The following is a 19,269-nucleotide window of genomic DNA, read 5'->3' as shown; positions in this document are numbered from 1 at the left end:
TACGCCGATATTAATATTGTAGAACTGCATTTTTCCAGAGAGCTGTTTTTTTTTTAGATCTCGCTCACCCTTTACAAACACATACAAGTTGTGCGCGTTATTTAAATCCTTTCACAATTTTAACATGTAGATGAAAATGTATAAATTCCCCGCATCACTTTTATTTTCTCTTTTTTAATATGAGTGCAAAATGAATTCTGAACTCGGGCTGCCCTTACCTCCGGTGTATTGCCAGAGCACTAACTTTAATAAAGAAACCTGCTTTAAAGGGGAAAAAACTGTTTAAAATGAATGAGAAGGTATTAGGTCTGTCAATGCAGGATTGAACAGGAGTGACTAAGACTTAATATGATACATATATACACACACATGCACACGTACTTATATACGGACACTGTATTCAAATATATATGGAAAAATAATGTACGTATAAAGATATCTATCCCTTTTTTCTAAAAAGTCAGAAATCCCAGTCCAGTCTGAACTAAACGGAGAGCAGGCGGTGCTGTCCTAGATGCATATTGTACACCCTTCACCTCTGACTTTCACACAGACCCCCTCCCAGCTCCCCGCGGACTCAGGCACATCCACGTCTCCGCTCCAATATAATAAGTGTAAGGAATTAGAGAAAGCTCCCGGCGCGGGTTCGAAAAGGAAATTAAAGCAGGATTAAGGCTCAGCGACAGTGTCGAGGGCTTCACTTGGGGTTTTTTTTTCTGGACTGTGTGCTCACTGCTGAGAGAAAAAGGGGGGGATTACTGCTGTTATTGGGAGGCCTTAAGCACAGATCATGACCGCGGGGCCCCTCCGACGTATCTCTCGGGCGACCGCCGAAGCAGCCGCAGGACAGTGGTGTAAAAAAACCCCAAAAACAACACCTTGTGCCCGATTGCCTAACGCATGCGATAGACTCCAGGACAACAAAATCCCATTAACTCCACACCGGGCACATGTGGAACGGGACAAAGAGGAAGGAGACGGGAACGCTGGGGCCGAAGAGGACATCAGACAGCAGGGAGAGCTCCTCACATACAGCAGGGCGAGGGTCTTCGACAGTGAGGAGCTACAACACACACGTCCAGTTCACTCAAAGCTTCCGTAAGCGGGTTCTTATGTTATTGTCAATACGGTTTACTTCGGGTTGGGTCCTGTCAATAAGTGAGCTTTAAATCTCATTGAGCAGAATCTTGAGGCACTCGAGCACAGCAACCCTACATGTGAGCTATCAACAGGAAGAGCTGTAGTAGCTGCTCCATCACTCAGCCGTCAGAGCTAACTGACTGACTGCCAGGACTGTCAGGGGTATCGTCAATGTCACCCCTTCCTCAAGTCACACCCATACTGATAGGCCACGTCCCATTTGACAGAACAGAATTAACTGTCACCTTAAAACAAAATGCCTAAAATCTCAGTGGAAGTCGGGCTCAGAATTGTCTATCGGCATAAAGACGAGACAGTGAGTGAAAAGAGCAGGACAATGCAAAATGTCCGAGGCTCGTGTGTCTGCGAGCCGTGCGCCTGTTTTGTCAAGAGGCCCCCTACGGTTCTTGTTTGGTTTTTGCATTTTGGCATCTTCAAAATCTCCTGGCCCTTACCTTGTCCCATTTACCTCTGCCTGCGAAGCGGTCATCCAGCATGAGGTTAGCCAAAATATCTTCCATCTTCATCTCTGACATGCTGAAAGACACGACCAGCGGACCTGCTTAATATTAACGGATCCAAAAAGTGGACTTAGCTTAGTGGGCTGTACAGTCGTACTGTGTATCCAAACGCATGAGGGGTGCTACAGTATATATCGTCACCGCAGCAGAATAGCTTGCTGGGAAGACTGTGCGCTGCTGCTCTGAGACGAAACCAGACAATGAGCTGACTAACCGCCAAGCCCACTGCCACCACACGCGCTCAGCACGTGGCGATACCTGCCAGAGACGTCCTGCGACGGCTCTTTCGCCTCACGGATGCCGGTTTTAACCTCAAGGGGCAGACAGTCAGCACAAGCGCCCTCGCCGCGAGAGGCCTGCGCTGAGAAACCCTTTCCTTCGACTGGCAGCGGGGTATCTTGGAGAGGTGAGGAGCACGCCCCCGCGACGCGATAACCCTGGGACTCCTGACGTGCGGTTTGGCTCAGTCTGCGGTCTCTGTGCCTGCGGTGAATTTCTACCTGCACGCGCTCTCGAGTCAAGTCGCGCCCGACCCCGACACCTCACATGGCGCGTCCCCGAGAGCAGGGTCCTGCTCGCACAGCTCTAGACGTGCGCTGCTGAAAGGGCCGTCTTTATTTCTAAAGAGAGCCAACAGAAGCAGGGGAGCCCCAGGAGCGGGGGCGCGCGGCGCACACACAGCAGCAGCCACAGGCGGCGGCAGGAAGGGCAGGGAAGCAGGGATCCGAGGTGCGGGGCCTGGCCCTCCCTCCGGAGGACCGCCGCCCCTCGACGGCAGCAATGGCGGCGTTATCAATTATACAGAGCGCAGTCCCGCGACGCCTCCCGGCTCTGGTGCTAAATTAAGTTGTCAGCACTGTCTCTATGATTTCCCCTTCATGAAGGCAGACGGCAATTCGCCATGACGGCACTCACTGCTGCTCCGCGATGGCTGCCTCCCCGAATATTCCCAGTAATTTATCAGCCCTCGTTGATGTGATTCCTGGCACACCGTGCGCCTTGGATCGGAGGCACGGCGAGCGGATCACCTTCCAAAACGAGCGCAGAGGACTAGCGAGCCGCCCCGCGGGCTCCTGCTCCGGGTCTCTGAACCGGGCCCCGGGGTGGGAGGCGCCAGCGGGCCCGGGTCTGCTGGGGGTACCGGTGGAGCCGCTTCCCCTGCCGCCAGGCGCCGCCCAGGCCCCGAGTCGCGGGGCGGCCCCCCGGGAAGGGGGGGTTTCAGCTGCCGCCTCCTGCTTCTGCGCCGGGAGCCGCGCGGCCCCCCGCCCGCCGGGCCGCACGGCTAGTCGATCGCCATGGCAACGGGCCGCGACCCGCCCCAGGACCGGTTCCGACTGGACTCCTTCGGAACCGCCGGCACCCGCGCCACGGCCCGAGCCGGCCGCTCACACACGCAGGCATGGCCCGGGTGCAAGGAAAGGGATGAATAAATAAAATGGCATGATATTAAGATTTCTGAGCTGAATAATTAATTGGTAATGATGCGGGCGTAACGACACAGCTCGTGAAAGATTAATACGCGTGCAGACGCTGACTTTCCCAGCTCCTTGCTCCTGAAGTGGAGGGCATGCTCTGGAGTCTGGGATTGTCTCTCCTGCAGCCCCTCCTGCCTTGAGGGCATGCAGCCAGTTGCCTTCTAAATCCACTCTAGCTGCTTAGGCTGTAAATGTACTAAATACCTGCAGTATTGCACCCTGGTTTTCAAGAAATGAAATATTTAGTGAAGTTGTCAATGGCTGTCTTTTTATTTTGGATTACCCTAGTTTTCGGTTTCAACACAGACAGCGTCCCGTCTTAACCTGAAGTCATTCTGACCGGCCTGCGAAAATTAAAGATCCTCCTTTATTTAACATCAACGGAGCTGTGACTGTAAAAGTCAGCTCAAACAAAGAGCACACAAGTCCCGACATATTCCAGCTAAACACGACGAACATCTCTCTGTGCAATATATTTCACACAGTTTCCCCCTAATAATCTGTGTGACTGTGATGCAATAAATCATTCATCTCAAGTCGGCAAACAGCCTGTTCTCCTTCGTAACCTTTCTCGTGCGACTACACAAAATCAGAAAACACGAAGCTGACAGCCTATAACACGTATGGATTTAACACCATTGGATCAGCCCGTCATAACCTCCTGTTTTGGGAGTAAGCCATTATGAAATCCATAGGGATCTTTGCGCTGAAAAGCAGCACGAAGAGCACGTTGCAGCGAGACGACGTGGAAAGGCTGCAGGATCGGGCACTTTTCCCATCGATGATGCCATCGGAACACGTGATCAGACACGCCCACCAGGGGTCTGCACACACACCAGCGCGTTCCGGCTTGATCAAGTACTGAGCAATTATCATTTCGAAATTGTACCAAGATCTGGAAACGAGGTTTGCAAAATGCCACTGTGGTAAAACAAAGTTTGTATAGTGGATTTCTGTGGCTTAATACAGAATCTGGCCACCAGCAGTCTGGCTTGGTGACTGTTTGTTTGCTAAGGCAGAGCTGTGATGCTGAGCTGGCAGACGCCCCGCTAAACGGACTGGAGTCACGAGCGCGGAATTAACCCTCATTTCTTCTGCAGTTTAAAGCCCGATTGACGTCTTCGTCTGAGAACCCAAAAATCTGCCGAAAGCCCCGTTCAGCCACAGAGGAAAACATTCGGGCCCTCAGACAGTGCCAGGCAACAGCATGAAAAAGCGCTTATCCTCTGCAGCCGCAAGTAAAAACTCGGATCTTGATTTTAAAATGTTGAACGGGCCGAGGACGACAAGGACAGACCGGGCACGACAAACCAGGTCTACGCAGAGCTAGTCTGCGCCTATCTGAATCTCCAGGGAGCCCCACCCAGCAGAGCAGCGGGGCGGGGCGGCGGCTCACCTGATGTTGTGATTGGCCAGGACGGCGAGGTAGGCGGTCTCGGAAGGCGTGAGGAAGAGCAGGCTGTTACCGTGGGCACCGATGCGAGCCGTGCGGCCCACGCGATGGACGTACTCCGCTGGGGAGGCCGGGGGCGTGTACTGCAATACATGAGCCCTGACTGGTTCACCGGTGGAGAGGAGGTTACAAGGGCATGCCCTACAGTCTCAGGAACGCACGAGCTTCCCAAGTGCCAGGGAAGGACTACACACAAACACCCGAGGCAGGGTTCGTACGCTAAACACGGAGTTACAGGGTGACCCGCTCACGTTCCAGAAATACTAGCAGTGCACCATGTGTACGGAGTAAGCGAGTCTGTTCAGGCTGCTCATCTGGTGTGCAAGTTAGCAGCAGGCCCGATCCACATGGCTCCGTTTGCGCTCAGGGAGCAATCTCAATTAGCTCTGTGTGTAGCTTGCTGGGCTACTGTCAAGGCTCGATCGGAGCAGCAGAAGACAGAGGAACCGTAATCGTATGACTCACTAGGCCCAGGCTTCTTTCTTTGCTGAAATCTCCAGGCTTGCACGGTGAAAGACTCCAGCTGAACTGATCTTACCTCAACGGCACAGAAACCGTTAACAAAAGTCGCTCAAAAAAGGGCAGATAAAAAACGCCATGAAAGAGATCGAGACCCCCACCTGAACTATCCAGGTCACTCGAGGCAGGTCCAGTCCTCGGGCTGCCACATCCTACAAGATAAAGACCAGAAACAAGAGCTCAAGCCCCACTGCAAATGCAGGAGAAGGTTTCATTCTTCAAAGCTGGACATGGCTTTACTAAAGAGGAAGCACTTGAGCATGAAAATGAAAAAACATGTCAAATCAATTAAGATCTACAAGTAGAAAAATGAAAGGTATCGGTTTAATATGGACCGTTTTTAAATAATATCCAAAAAAAATAATACATTTACATGTAAACACAGGTCGATCTAATAAAAAAAACTTTTCTCCTTGGCCAGCTTTTTAATAATGGCCCTAAAGCAGATCTAAATGAATTCCTCCCAGGTTCGATCAGCATCTTCAGAGGAACAATGGCATTGTCGTCTCAGAACCTTTGAATTACGAATCGCGTAACTGCTGGGGGTGAAATGGATCGATAGAACATTTTCATACCGATCGGTAAGGAAAAGGGAGACGCAGCAGTTTCACGCCATCCATCAAAGTTGGAAAACGCTAATCTCTTTCTTATATAAATAGCTCATGAGTGTGTCTCTGCAGCGTGGAGCCCTAACCCTTCTGTCCCTGAAGCTACAGCCAGGATAAGCTGTGCCTTGGATTGGCACATTAGGCAGCCTGGGGTCTGGCGCTGCGCTGGCCATAAGTACAGATGGAGGGCAGAGCCGGGCAATGCCAGCCTGTCAGTCGGATTAAAACGACTCATTTATTCACTGAAGAATCTTGCAAAGCGACTGAACCGAGGAGAGGAGGGGGAGGGGGGCTCCTCACTGCTCCCTCCTTTACCCACTCCTCTCGGCGCGGGCTGCCAAAAGTCATTACCGCGGTGTGCGGAAGGCGGTCGGCAGGGTGGCGCCCCCCGGCGGCCGGGCGACAGATTGCAGCGCGGAACGGGTGGCGGAGGAGGCGAGGGCGGAAGGCGATTGGCTCCGGCAGCCAGGAAGCAGGCGCGGAGGGGAGGGGGGAGGTGGCGAACGACAAGAGCCGGCTGTGTGACCTTTTGCATCAGGTGAAATACTTAAAGAGGCACAAGCTCTGTTTTTAAAGATTTAACTTGGCACTGGCTGGCACTGCAATGAGCAGCTTTACATCGGTGCCAGGGGGAGGACGGGCAGGGTCGGCGAACTGCCTGTGACCTCCCCGGGTCCTGCTGCCCTTTTAGAGCAGGAGAGCGATGCCGAGGACGCTGGGACTGGGGCTGCCTGCAGCTCTGCCTGCTCCTCGAGAGCCACGTATCGCAGCGATGCTGTACCTCGGGCACGGAGCATGCACTCCTGGAGGCTGCACAAGCCAAATCTATATAGAACTGCAACACCAGCCTCCCCAAACGTTAATAAAAAAACTATTCACATAAACCTTCAATTACCAGTGCTGTAAAATGCAACACTGTATAACGGTCTAATTAACTTCACAATAGTCACTGACCAGTTAGATACTGTGAATTCCAATTGCACAGTTTAAGATCGGTGAAGGCATGTATTGAGTAGGAAAATCATTCCTGCTAAGAAACCCGGAGTTAACGCCAGCCTTTGTAGTGCTCCCAACACAAAGAGTTAGAGCAGAAAATCTGTACAAAGAAACAGACACACGAGGGAACCAGGCAGGGGCCACTAAAGCACAGAGCTAATGAAACAGCTGCTTGCAGTGAGGATGGTTACCTAGGGCCCCAAAATTCAGACAGTGGAAAACATCTGCTTTAAGTCTGTCACAGCTCTCCCTCATTCTCAGCTCACACTTTGGAATGGCGTCTGCAGAGAGCTTCTCTCGCGCTGTGCTTGTATGGCCAGTTAAAGCTGAAAAAATGGGCGCGATGCAGGGTCTCCTGTGCCATTTCGGAAACCGGTGTTTTGTGCGGGACGGACGGGCTGCAGGCCAGCTCACACAGCCCCCTGCAACACCGGCTCAGCCCCCACGCTGGCGGGCGCGGGGCGAGAGGCGCCCCAGCCCCGTGCCGCTGCCCCCGGGGCACGAAGGGTTAACGCCCGGCGCCCCGCGCGCGAGCAGCTCTCTGCCTTTTAAGCCTGGTTCTGCGTCCCAGCCGGGGGGGGCTTGGAAGGGTTTTATCGGGTCTAATTACTCCCGATAGCTGTAATTTACAGGTTGGCAGCAGGGGGAAAGCGGCAAGATTCACACTTTTGCAGGTCAGCATCTGTCACCATTACGCGGCGCCCGGCCCCGCGGGCAGGCAGCGAGCGCAGAACGGTAAACAACAAACCGCGTGTGACAGATTAGCAGCGCGAAGGAAAGGACCTTCCACTGACAGACCATTTCTCTCACTCCTTGAGCTGCGTTCACGGCAGCTGTCACCGGCGAAATGAAAAGAGAGGCTCCGTCTCGCTGGCAGACAGGGACCAGGGAGTGACCTGCTTACCAGCCGGAGCCGTTTCTCGGGAAATTAAAAAACCGAGCAGGATGAAGCCGTTTTGTTTAATATATACAATTTTTTTTTTTTTTTACAGGATCAAGGTATTGCCTCTTAAGGTTCCGAGATTCATGTTCGCTGCTGCTCAAAAGCAAATGTTGTTTGTCCTTCCTTCTAAAACATTTACAGTCCCACTGCACCGTCGACACCTCAAAAACCAGGACAGGCAGCGTCTGGTGGAGTATAAAGCTGTCATATTGCAAAAAAAAAAAAGACTCCCAGCAAAAGCTCTGGCAAACAGACTGGGAAAAAAAGTGTGTGTTTGAAATGTGCTTATAGCACAAGACAGCACAACCTGGACAAGGCATTTATATTATTGTTAATTTATTTGGTTGATGCTTTCATCCAAAGTGACTTACATTTGTACACACACAGATACATGGGCATTTCGATAGCAATCTGAGTGAAGTTCCTTATTTTTAACGGTACCACAGCGGCATCCCAGCCAGGATTAGAATCCACAGCCTTCCAGTTAAGAATGAATAGCCCTTCCGATTTTCTCAACGGCAGGCCCTGAGATCAGGACAGCCAGGAGAGGGCCGGGTGCCAGAGTACAATACCTTTCTGCCCCAGTGAATCAACACAGCCATGCTGGTCTGCAAGTTGGGTTCTCGTCTGATGGGTTCTGGCAACTTGAGTTTTCGCTGACCTACAGGAAAAGGACGTTCTTTCAGCAGCTACTTACCGTGCAAAGAAGGATGCCTGTCTTGGACTGAGAAAACTTCTGAAACACCTCAGTTCTTTCCTGTGAGAGGGAGAGGAGGATGGGCAATGAAGGAATCTAACTGGACGAACTCTGACACGCGCTACTAATCTAACGAATGATTTAATGTTCACAGCAATAAGAGCTTCGCTTCTTTAGACTAGACAATAAATGCCTGTAGACTAGGGGGTTTCAGCCAGGGGTCTGAGGACTCCTAGAGGCAGGCAGAAAACTGTCCAGGAGGCCCAAGAACAAGAGAATCTTTTTAGCGCCAGTAAAATCAAAACAGCGCTCACACAACAGACCCACTCTGAGGGTGCTTACTTTCAACAGCCTAGCATTAATAATGTTACTTTCTTCAAGACATTGTTCTTGACTCTTAAAACAGGACCTCCTTTCTGAAAAGGATGAAAAGACAAAGACACAGTCTGCAGCACGATTGTGGTTTAGTTATACAAGAGTGTATACAATGAAAACAGGTCCTTGTCCTCCAGCCTTGAGGTAAGATGTAACAAAAACAACACATACTATTGAATTAGAGCAGGCAAAAACAAGCTCACTTTGTTCGGTTTCATGTGGGAGAAAGCAGCCACATTTTAGACCAAAATGATTCATTCCATTCTGTTCATAACCTAATCCGTCTACAAAGTAGCTTTATGAAGCCAATCTTTCAACAGATGACTTAAGACACAAAACTTCTAAGATATAAACTTTTATTTTCCTTTTTTCCATAAACAATTAAAAAAAAGAATTTATGAAGAAATAAAGCACAGGTAAATTCTACGTGCCTATTACTACTAGTACACCCATGACCACACAAGTTACTACAGGGGCAGTGAAAACTGCTGGTAATGGTATTACTTCCATTTACCATTTTCCCAGAAAGCAGACGAGTTAAGCCATGCGCACGGAGTGCCTGCCTCCTGACTCCACCAGAGATTCGGAACAGGGCTCCGTGACCCCACCTCACCTGGGCACAGACTCGAGCAGGCCGGGGCTCTGCAAGCGTCTTGTCGAATAACTAAAGAGAAAGTGGGGGCGTCCGCATGCCAGCCACCACCCAGCCTCCCAGAGGTGGCAGATGGGGACTCGAGTTCAACTCCATTAGTGCTCCTGACGCAGGGATATACAGGTGTGAGCGCAGCACTGGGCCATGGCTATCCTCTGGCACTGCCAGGGGGCACACCCTGTCAATCAGCTGGCAGGAAAAAAGCACAGGACAGTGCCACCGTACCAGCTGTCAAAGGCCAGACCGCTGCACGGCCTGGGACTACAGTAACAGGCACGTGCCTCTGGAGGCTGACTTCACTCAGGGAGGCCGTGTGGCTGGGAAGCTATTGTCACGAACAAGGTTACCACTCTCACTCAGGGGCGCCTGCACGCCTTCCCTTTCTGAGCAGGTGGAGGGGGGCAGCACCCTGCTTTGCACTTAGATGTGACAACTGGACTGCAATGGATGGGCAGCCCGAAAGTTTAGGAAGGGAGGGGTGGGGCAGCTTTGCTGTTAGAAGGCAGGCCAGTGAACATGATCTTCGCAGCTACAGAAATGAGGTCTGGTCATGCTTCCGTGCACAAGCTCTACATTCAAGCAACTGTTTTCCCCACCTCCTGCTCCATGTTGCCGTGCAATCTCATGAAGTCCAGCAGGGGGCGCTCTGCTCCGGTACCCTTGCTGCCTGCGCTCCCACACAGCACCTTGCTGAAGAGAGACTGGAGGAACTCCACTGCCTCACAGCTCGACAGGAACACAATCATCTTCTGGGGCCCTTCACCCTGCAAGAGAGCTCAGACTCGGGAACGGGCCCAGCAGCAACAAGGCACTCCGCACGCGAGCGGGTCTCTGTCTCACCGAGGACTTCCTCCACAAATCTTATAGGATGTTATTCCTAATGCTCAGAATGGTACCTGCACGATCAAGTAACCTGTCGAGTACCATGGTTTTTTTGTGCAGTGTCCTTCGCTGTTCTGTAATAGTCAATGAATGAAAATGCAGGCTAAAGTGCTTCGCAGTTTTAAGCCAAACGTGTTTCCATTCCATTTCTGGACACTTTCTGATTGTAAAGACTCTATTTTGCCGTGTAGAGCCAAACACTTGAGACAACATTCTGGGTGCGGTCTAAGCCAGAGCAGCGCCGATGACCGGGCCGTGTGCGGACGTGTTACCTTGCATTTGCCCAGGATGAAAGCAGCCAGGCAGACCAGGCGCAGCTTGCTGGGCACGACGGCCACGTGCTGCTGCAGCTTCTCGGGCACTGTGAAGCTCTCCGACAGGCCAGTGGAGGAGGGGTCAGAGGTCAGGTCCCTGGCTTCCTCGCTCTGTGCAGCGCCCTCCGACGCGTGGACAGTGACCGGCTCCTTGAGGCAAATGCCGGCCAGCCTCGACACACCTGGCTCCCCGGGACAAACAAACGCAGGTTCAGACAAACAAGGCAACAATTAGGAAAACGCTTGCAGGAGAGAAAAGTTTCCGGCCTTCTTCAAGGCAACACAGTGCTGCGACGCCAGATTTTGTGCAGGCTAAAAGTGTTCAACAGCAGGACAGAGCATGCAGATGCATTGCACCGCTGGTTAAAACTCTCTGATCTTTCATTCCAACCTCCCTTACAGTGTGCCCCGCTGATGCGTTTTAAAAAACGGACCACCTCCAGCACTAGAGAGACTGGGAGAGGTAAATTAGGGGACTCTGATCTGGAGCCACCCCTAAGCCTAGAGAGACTGACAAAAAGAGATGGGCTCTTGTAAATACAACAGCTGTCAGCTGAACCTGCACATCTGACAGCATACAAAGCCAATCTCACACAGGCCCCTCCGCAGCTCGTAATGACTTCTAATCCCTTACGGGGCAGCCTGGAGCTGAGCCAGCCCCCTGGAGGTGTGTGCTCTGCGCTCTGCGCTGGAGACAGCCTGTCCCACAAGACGGGCTGATGAGACTTCACCAATGAGTCACACTCCTTTTTTTACCCGGAATCTACCAACGTGATATTTTTATACTCCGAGAGATAAAATGAATAACCTTTGTCTGCACTTTTGCATCTTCAACAATACAGAGCGATTAAAGGTTACCCTTCGTTTCTGGTTAATTCTGAAGGCCTACCTGTATTCAGATTGACATTATGAATGATCAGGTGGTATAATCTTAAGCACCCATGGCATTCTCAAAACGGCAAATCGTTGCTGTGCTTACTACCAGACCGTGACTGCTACTAATCTGCCAGGGCTCATTCGCTAAGCCTGTTACGGTGACATGACCCTCCGGAGGCTGATAAGACTGACCATCCGGCCTTTTGGCTCACAGGGCTTGCCTGCCTGCTTGTGCGCAGTGCAGCTGGCCTGGGTCAGGGGCCCGCACTGCTGTCACCCAGGACCCGGAGGAGACACGGGGCGCAGGCAAGCCCGAGGACCGCTTTGAGGTGCCCATCAAGCTTCAAGGGGTCACGTGACCGGAACAGGCTCAGACCCGACAGAGTGGCAGAGCCGTGGACTCGGAACCGGGAGGGCACAGGTGGGACGCGTCTGCTGTACAGCGCTTCACGCAACACACCTTCCGCAAAAAATCCCCACCCGCATAACAAGAGGGTACAAAGCCGCTCTGAATAAAAGCATCAGCCGAACAGGTGAGGAGTAGGCGGGACACAGAGCCCTCCTCGGCGCCTTGCCTTCAGTGAGCGTGGCGGACAGCAGCACGTTCTGCCTCTGGGCGCCGGCAGCGTTGAGGGCGTTCAGGATCACGGTCAGGTCTTTCTCGAAGCCCAGGTCCAGGGTCCTGTCAGGGTCAGACACTCACTGAGTCGCGGGCATGCTGGACATGACACTCAGCTCTTACACTCGCAGGTCCGAGAGCCCTATGGCTCATTTGCTTATAAAGTACTTTTAATTTATTGGTGCGTACTTTTATTCCTATAAACCTATCTCACCAGATCTTGAAACGTTAGAAGCTGGAAAACCTGTTTTAGGAGCAGAGGAACAGACAGGAGATATCGACCAAGCAATACCCTGTGCGCTGTGTCAAAACCAAGTGCTGGACACTGCAGAGGCAACTAACCAGGGACTGAGAGCACAGGGGAGTAAGAAGCAGCTCCTTCTACCTGTCGGCCTCGTCCAGGATGAGCCAGCGGACGGCGGTAAAGGCGATGCTCTCCGTGTTCTTGATGTGGTCAACCAAGCGGCCCGGGGTGGAGATCAGGATGTTGATCCCTTTTCTCAACCTGAGGACAAGACAACAGCCGCAGCACCTTCAACTCACGAGCGCCAGAAGCAGTTGGCAAGCCACAAGACCCATCCATCCCTTTCCTGACCCATTTATCCAACTCAGGATCGGGGAGGGGAGCCAGAGCCTATCCTGGCAAGGAACATGCACGAGGCAGGGCACACCACAGACAGGACGCCAGTCCAACGCAGGGCAGACAGAAACAAACACGGACACGCACACACTCACACCAGGGCCAGGTTTCCCAGATGACAATTAACCCACCAGCATGTCTCTGGACTGTTGGAGGAAACCCACCTAAACAAGGGCAGAACATACAAACTTCACACAGACAGCACCCCAGGTCCGGAATCGAACCCAGGGCTCAAGTGCTACAAGGCAGCGATGCTAAAGACTGCACCACTGTGCTGCCCAGCCACAAGAGCACAGGACAAAAATAGCTTCTGTGTTGCTTCATCACAAGGGAGAAAGCCCAGGCACGCCCCGGCGGTCTCACCTGGCTTTCTCCGACTTCCTCTTCTCCCCTCCCATCAGGACCCCGGGCACAATCCAGGTGAAGGGCTGAGCGGCCGCAGGGACGCCGGAGCACAAGAGGCGAGAGAAGAGCTCAGACACTGCCCACACTGCCACCTGCCTGCTCCCCATCCCAACTAACAGCAGGGACGCAGGACAAGGACATAATGGTGGCCAAGCTTTATATTTTTAAAAAGAACAAAAATGTACATTGTGGCCCCCCAATTAATTTTCCTGCCTGTTAGAAGACCCAGATTACTCAGATCTCAGAGCTAAAAAGAAGACAGATTCAAACAGCCTGCTGGCTCTTCTGCACATTTTGTTACATGCAATGCTCAAAGGTGGATTAACAGGAAACGCAGAAAAACGGTCAGCTGTGCTCCTGGTCAGCCTCACCTTCAGGAGTTTCTGGATGATCTGGAAGCTCTGCTGCGCCAGCTGTAGGCCGGGAGGGAATGGAGAGGCCGTTAGTAAACGTCTGTCCGAAAGCAGTCGGAGAGCGAGAGTCATACCAAATGGGATGAGCAAGGAAAGACTTTTCCATTTGCAACCCAGACAACGGATCAATCAGAGATAACCAGGATGCGTTTGCTGAGAGTGGTTAAAAAGTTACGTCCACTCTGAGAACTGCTGACCTGGCTTGTATTACTGCAGATACTCAGAAACCGAGTTATTACACACATCTTCATCACATCTGAGTTTTCAGCGTTTATTTTACAGCGACTCCCCCCTTCAAAAAAGCAGTCAGTAGCTGCTGTGCCTGTGCTGGATCCAAATCCAGCCAAATGTATTTATCAAGCCACGAGGAGAGAAGAGGCTTTTGTCGTTATTAAACCATAACCGTTTTTAAAACTTGCTAGATGCGATTTCCCCGTACGCTTCAGTTTCATCAGACAACTGACAAAAACAAATGCATACCACTCAAAAATGAATATCTCAAGTGCGAAACTGCAGGGCCAAAATGCAAAGGGGCTCTGGCATCAGTGATAATATCACTCAGCTCTGAAAGGCCGCGAGCTGCATGTGAAAATAAAACGTGTGCGGTCGTGCCTAACTGGGCATCCACCCGCCTGGACTCAGGTCAGCCAACGCTGCTTCCTGTGCTGAAACCACACCTGAAAGCCTTAAGTAATGCCTGAGTAAGGATCAGAAAAACACTGTTTACTCTTCGGGTTTTCTGTTGTTTTTTTTTACCAGCATCCCGGCCAACAGCAGACACGGGGGCGGTGTGAAAGACAGTAGGACGGTTTAAAGTGGCGGTACTGCACCTCTCTGGTGGGCACCACTAGGACAGCCAGAGGCCCATCACTGCGCTGAGAGAGAGAAGAGGGAGAGAGACGCCTGCGTCAAGCACCACAGAGTATGTCACACGCTTTTTTTAAAATATTCATACGCCACACGTATCGTTCAGAACGCAATAAGCTGCAAGACTTGCATTTCTGTTAATAGATGAAAGGTGACAACTGCGGAACATCACCACAGCAATGGTCAGCACAGCCAAAGTTTTTCACTCAGTCGCAAAGAAAATGAACTTTGCCGAAATCGCCTGAACGACACGCTTCCCTATCTGTCTTCATCTGCATTAACACAGGCAGAAAGGACTGCAGCCAGACAGCGCTCTGCGGATGGGTTTGATCTGCGCTGGACTAGACAGCTGTCACTGGTTTAACAGTATTTCTTTGGGGAATCACCTGTGTCAAGTGGAGACTGCAGATCTGTCAGCATTTTATTATAACAGCACAGTAATCTAACCCCACTGGGTATTTAGTTTTATTTAGTGATGCGCTGTAACTATTTATAAAAACTTACAATGACAGGGGTGAATTAATAATTTAGACGTTTTAAAAGCATTGTTTTCATGCGTCCTGTCCAGTGAGCTGCTCCCACGTCTCCAGTTACCAGCACAGCTCTGATACCGTCTGTCAATTTAATCAAGTGGCACCTTCTCACACACTCCACCGCAGAGTGATTTACACCGCAGCTCGGAGGCACTGCACTGCCTTTGTACACTCAGAGAAACCCAACGCTATGATTATTTCATACAGCAGGACTGCTTTCATGTTACATGATGGCTTTAGAAAACCAAAATTCCTACATCTGCTGGAAGTGTCTACTTTGGTACAGTAATGACAATTGTTTAACTGCGTGTCGCCTGCGTTTAAAACAACTCTTCTCCTCCTTGCGAGCTGCTGTTAGGGGTCTTTTTTTTTCCCTGCAGTTAAGAAGCATACAGACAAGTATGAAATTAATTGAACAATAAAAACTTTTAAATACCTTACAAGAATATCTCTCAGCTCAAATTGTCCAGTCTTTAAAATACCACATTCTGCTTTATAATGCCTAACTGCTCAAGCGCATTTTGTTTCACTGTGTTTCACAATGATTCAGCCAGAATCAGGGGTCACCCAGAGAGTAATGCGACACCCTTTTTTTTTTTAAAAAAAAGGGATGAATCTTTCAGTGCAGTAGGTGTTAACTTCCCTGCCTCTTAAGTTCTGCAACATTCCTAGAAAGTCCCACCACAATTAGTCATCGCATACATTAGGGCAGAGAAAAGGACATGGAATTTTTAAGAGTGATGAAACATAAAACTGGAGCATAAAAATAGCTTAAAATCCGCTTGCTTACTTTGATTTTAGGGTGCACTGCCTGCAGGGACTGCACCAGAGGAATTCCATAAGCTAGCGTCTTACCTTAAAAAAACGATATAGGCACAGAGAACCAATCACACACTGGGGATCTTCATCTGAATGCAACTCAGTTACTCACTAGATTTGCTAGGTTAAGCGGTGGAATTTGAGTACAGTAGTTTGTAAGATACAACAAGTGTAATTTAAATCAAATTCAATCAGATCACTACAGGGACTTAAAACTCAATGGCAAGCACTTAACATTTCTGCAAGTTGGTATTCTGGACTGTTTCCATCTAACTGCTTCAAATACTTCCTGCTTGGAGCATTTCCAATGCAAAACACAGATCGATGTTATTTGCCCTGAATGGAGATGCGCCCGACATGACATACATGTGAATCTGGCATTTTCACCCACTGCGCCATTGGAGGCTAAAAATGAAGTCCCATTAATATATTTATTAGATCTGCGAGGTCAGAAACATGTGGTAAACGCATTTTTTTTTCCCCATTAGTAAAGCCAATGGGAATAAAACAGAGAAAAGGGAAAGTTAGGAAGAAGGACTGTCACACTGTTGTAATCGAAGTGAACTGGAATCAAAGCAGGCCCTTCCCTACCGGAGCCCGTCTGAGATCGCACCACCACATCTCTCCCAGTCAGCAGCAGAGGGATGGTCTGTTTCTGGACGCTACAGACACATACGAAACGGTTATTACTAACTTATTATTAACTTGGCCAAGGATTCTGTCCCAAAGCTGGATGCAGTTATACAGCAGGGCATGTTACTGCCAATCTGAGTGGAGTACCCTTGCTTGACGTGAAGACCTGGGAACAGAACCTACAATTCCATTTAGGAGTAATCCTCTACAAGACACTGCAAAAAAACAATTGATTCTGTGGTTCTACACTCATCCTAATAAAACTGTCTTCACATTGAACTACCTGCAGAACTGTGCTCTCCCCATGCATGCGTGAGTATTTTAGTCAGTTCACAGTTCTGCTGACAAATCGGTCTCTGGGTGACTTTGTTAGTACTTTAGAAAGGACATTTTGAAACCAGCGCTAATCGCTGCAGTGCAGAACGTTAAAAATGATAAATAAGGATGCGTGTTGTTATGTAAGACTATTCCAGATTTACACATTTAAAGTGAGATAATAATATCAAGAAGAGTTACTTATCACTTAGCCAATAGCTCAGAAGCTATCTGTAAGTGCTGAGTAGCCTCTCGTGTTTGTAAACTTTCTTATGAATCTTTGTGCAGTCTGCCGTCTTGTGATGCATAATCAGAGCACACAGGGTGACTCAGACTACTAACAAACATCGAGGATGTCCCCTTCACCAAAATGTCTCTGTTCTTTCTTTTACTTTTCATGCTCCCTTAGGATTTTAAAAAACATGCCAAAGCCTGGCTTTGTGCAGTATGTACAGAAAAAGCTCTGTTTCGTATAATACTCTACGGAATGCATCTTCCTGACAACAAGGGCAACGTACCTGGTCATGCTGGATACATTCAGCACATTGTTGAGAGTAGAGACCTGAAACACGAGCACACACAAGAATACCTTTAATCGGGACACGAATACAGAGTCACCTAGAACGCTTCATGTAGCTGTAAGACCGCAGTCTGTTCACCGTTGTGAGACCTGTTAGCCACACCTCCATCACCCTTCCACCCCAATCTCATCTCCTTAAGATCTGAACGTGCTGCTTTTGAAGCAGTGCAGAAGAGTTATCTACAGGAGAGTCTGATGAGTCAAATTCATTAGTAATTGGTGAGAGCAAAACTGGCAAGCCTCACCATGCCAAACAGAGGGGACTACAATTTTAAACGACATGATCTGTGTTTGAAAACACAATGGATCCCATGTTTGGTTACCTTCAGAAACATGCTTGCAAAACATGAAATATAATTAGTTGTTATGGACAAACCTTATGGAATAAAATGTATCCTGTGGAGCATTTACTTTGAATCCAGGGGAGAATTTCTCAAGTGCAGCACATGAAAAATCAGCTCTGTGGAATAATTTGCTTTTGCAGTTCTTACTTGCATCTCAATGAAACAAGGGCCCTCTTAAGAGAAACGGAAAAACAGTGCCAAGTGACTAGCACAAAGCCAGATTCATTTAACCAGTTCTACAACTGCGTGTTAATGAATATCACCTCTTAAAGCACATTTTTACTCAAAGAGTTGTGGGGGTATGGAACAGCCATGTTGTTGAAGCCTTTACTCTTTCGGGAAATGGGTGAATAAGATCAATGAGCTAATGAGCTACTTTCACACGGGCTACATAGGCTGAAACCCTGGGTTGCAACCTTTGTTTTATTCTTAATATTGAATCTGACGATCTATCAGTGATAACGTCATTCACTGAGGATGGTGTGAAGGCGTGTCACAACTACTGCATAACTCACCAGGTGAGGGTGCAGCTCCAGATCCGTAAAGGAGTCGCTGGTGAACACTTTCTCCCTCAGCTGGGCCACATCTGGTCTAGAACCAAAAGGCAGCGACAATTCATCATCAACAACAACCTTCAACAGAATGCAGGTGGTCTGTAAGAGTCCCAGAATCTAGCAGGTCTAGCGGTTCACTTTAAATCATGAATACATGAAGGTTAGGAACTGTGGGAAAGGCTGGAATTGGGCCAGTTCATCTTTCTTCAGTATCTTGTGAACACATGGATGATATATCTGAAATGTCTTTTGTCCATTGCTTCAAGAATATTGATGATGAGAGGTTAAACTGATGGTCCTGACACAATTCATAAAAGTATTATTGCTGTCACTATCCTGGCTAAATTCCACTTTGGGGTTTTCTCAGCCTGCCCTACCACAATCCATCCGTCCATTTTCTAAGTGTTTTGTCCAATGCAGGGTCGCGGGGAGCTGGAGCCTGTCCCAGCAAGCGACCGGCGCGAGGCAGGGCACACCCTGGACGGGACACCAGTCGTCCACAGGGGGCAGGCAGACACACACAGCCTTACCGGCTGACGGCTGGGATGTCGGGGTTGTTCCTGAAGAGGGAGGAGGTTCTGACGAGCGGCCGGTCTCCCTGCCCCCTGCCCTCCGGGACGTGCTGCGGGGGGCCTCGCGAGCTGCTCGCCCTCTTCGAGTCCGCCGCCCTCCGCCCCTCGACGGAGCTCAGCTGCGCCCTGCGGGGCTGCGGTGGTTTCGGGGGGCCCGGGGAGGTCCTGGCCTGGGCCGGCTCGCGCTTCGCCGGGGCGCCCTCTTCACTGCCTGGCTGCAGCTTCCGCTTGGCGGCTTTTTTACTCTTCTAGAAGCAAGGGAAGCGTCACACTCCTCTCGGGGCTCATACAGGAGGGATGCAGACAGTTCAGACCCATGAAAGGTTCTTAATAATTAAAATATTATGACTATCAGTGCCTGCATGAGATGAATCCCAGTTAATTGCAGAGTAAAAACGTATACAGTACACTAAAGACCTTTTTATTGCAGTCTGATTTTCCCATTTCCATTTGCTACTTTTCCAAATTTGCATCTTCCAACGCAAAAGGGCCAAATTAAAATTTCAAGTTGCCTACAAAAAGTT

The 19,269-nt window shown here is 49.9% G+C and overlaps 1 protein-coding gene across 1 annotated transcript in view; it reads right to left on the bottom strand.

Moving 5' to 3' along the window:
- The window catches only part of ddx31 (DEAD-box helicase 31), a 34,208-nt gene that overhangs the window by 14,045 nt on the left and 894 nt on the right, over positions 1-19,269 (bottom strand). The window contains exons 3-18 of the mRNA XM_088940774.1: positions 18,704-18,993; positions 18,135-18,210; positions 17,214-17,257; positions 16,339-16,409; positions 15,719-15,783; positions 14,359-14,403; positions 13,487-13,528; positions 13,074-13,138; positions 12,456-12,575; positions 12,027-12,133; positions 10,534-10,757; positions 9,976-10,143; positions 8,353-8,412; positions 5,210-5,260; positions 4,533-4,672; positions 1,596-1,677 (exon numbers count right to left, since the gene is read on the bottom strand). Of these exons, the coding sequence (XP_088796900.1) occupies positions 1,596-1,677; positions 4,533-4,672; positions 5,210-5,260; positions 8,353-8,412; positions 9,976-10,143; positions 10,534-10,757; positions 12,027-12,133; positions 12,456-12,575; positions 13,074-13,138; positions 13,487-13,528; positions 14,359-14,403; positions 15,719-15,783; positions 16,339-16,409; positions 17,214-17,257; positions 18,135-18,210; positions 18,704-18,993 (1,650 nt within the window). The remainder of the gene's footprint in view (positions 1-1,595; positions 1,678-4,532; positions 4,673-5,209; positions 5,261-8,352; positions 8,413-9,975; positions 10,144-10,533; positions 10,758-12,026; positions 12,134-12,455; positions 12,576-13,073; positions 13,139-13,486; positions 13,529-14,358; positions 14,404-15,718; positions 15,784-16,338; positions 16,410-17,213; positions 17,258-18,134; positions 18,211-18,703; positions 18,994-19,269) is intronic.

The sequence above is a fragment of the Atractosteus spatula genome, chromosome 23 (genome assembly GCF_055471065.1).
Source record: "Atractosteus spatula isolate fAtrSpa1 chromosome 23, fAtrSpa1.hap1, whole genome shotgun sequence".
NCBI classification, from domain to species: domain Eukaryota; kingdom Metazoa; phylum Chordata; class Actinopteri; order Semionotiformes; family Lepisosteidae; genus Atractosteus; species Atractosteus spatula.
The sequence above is the reverse complement of the archived record's forward strand: the minus strand, read 5'-3'. Positions and strand labels throughout refer to the sequence as shown.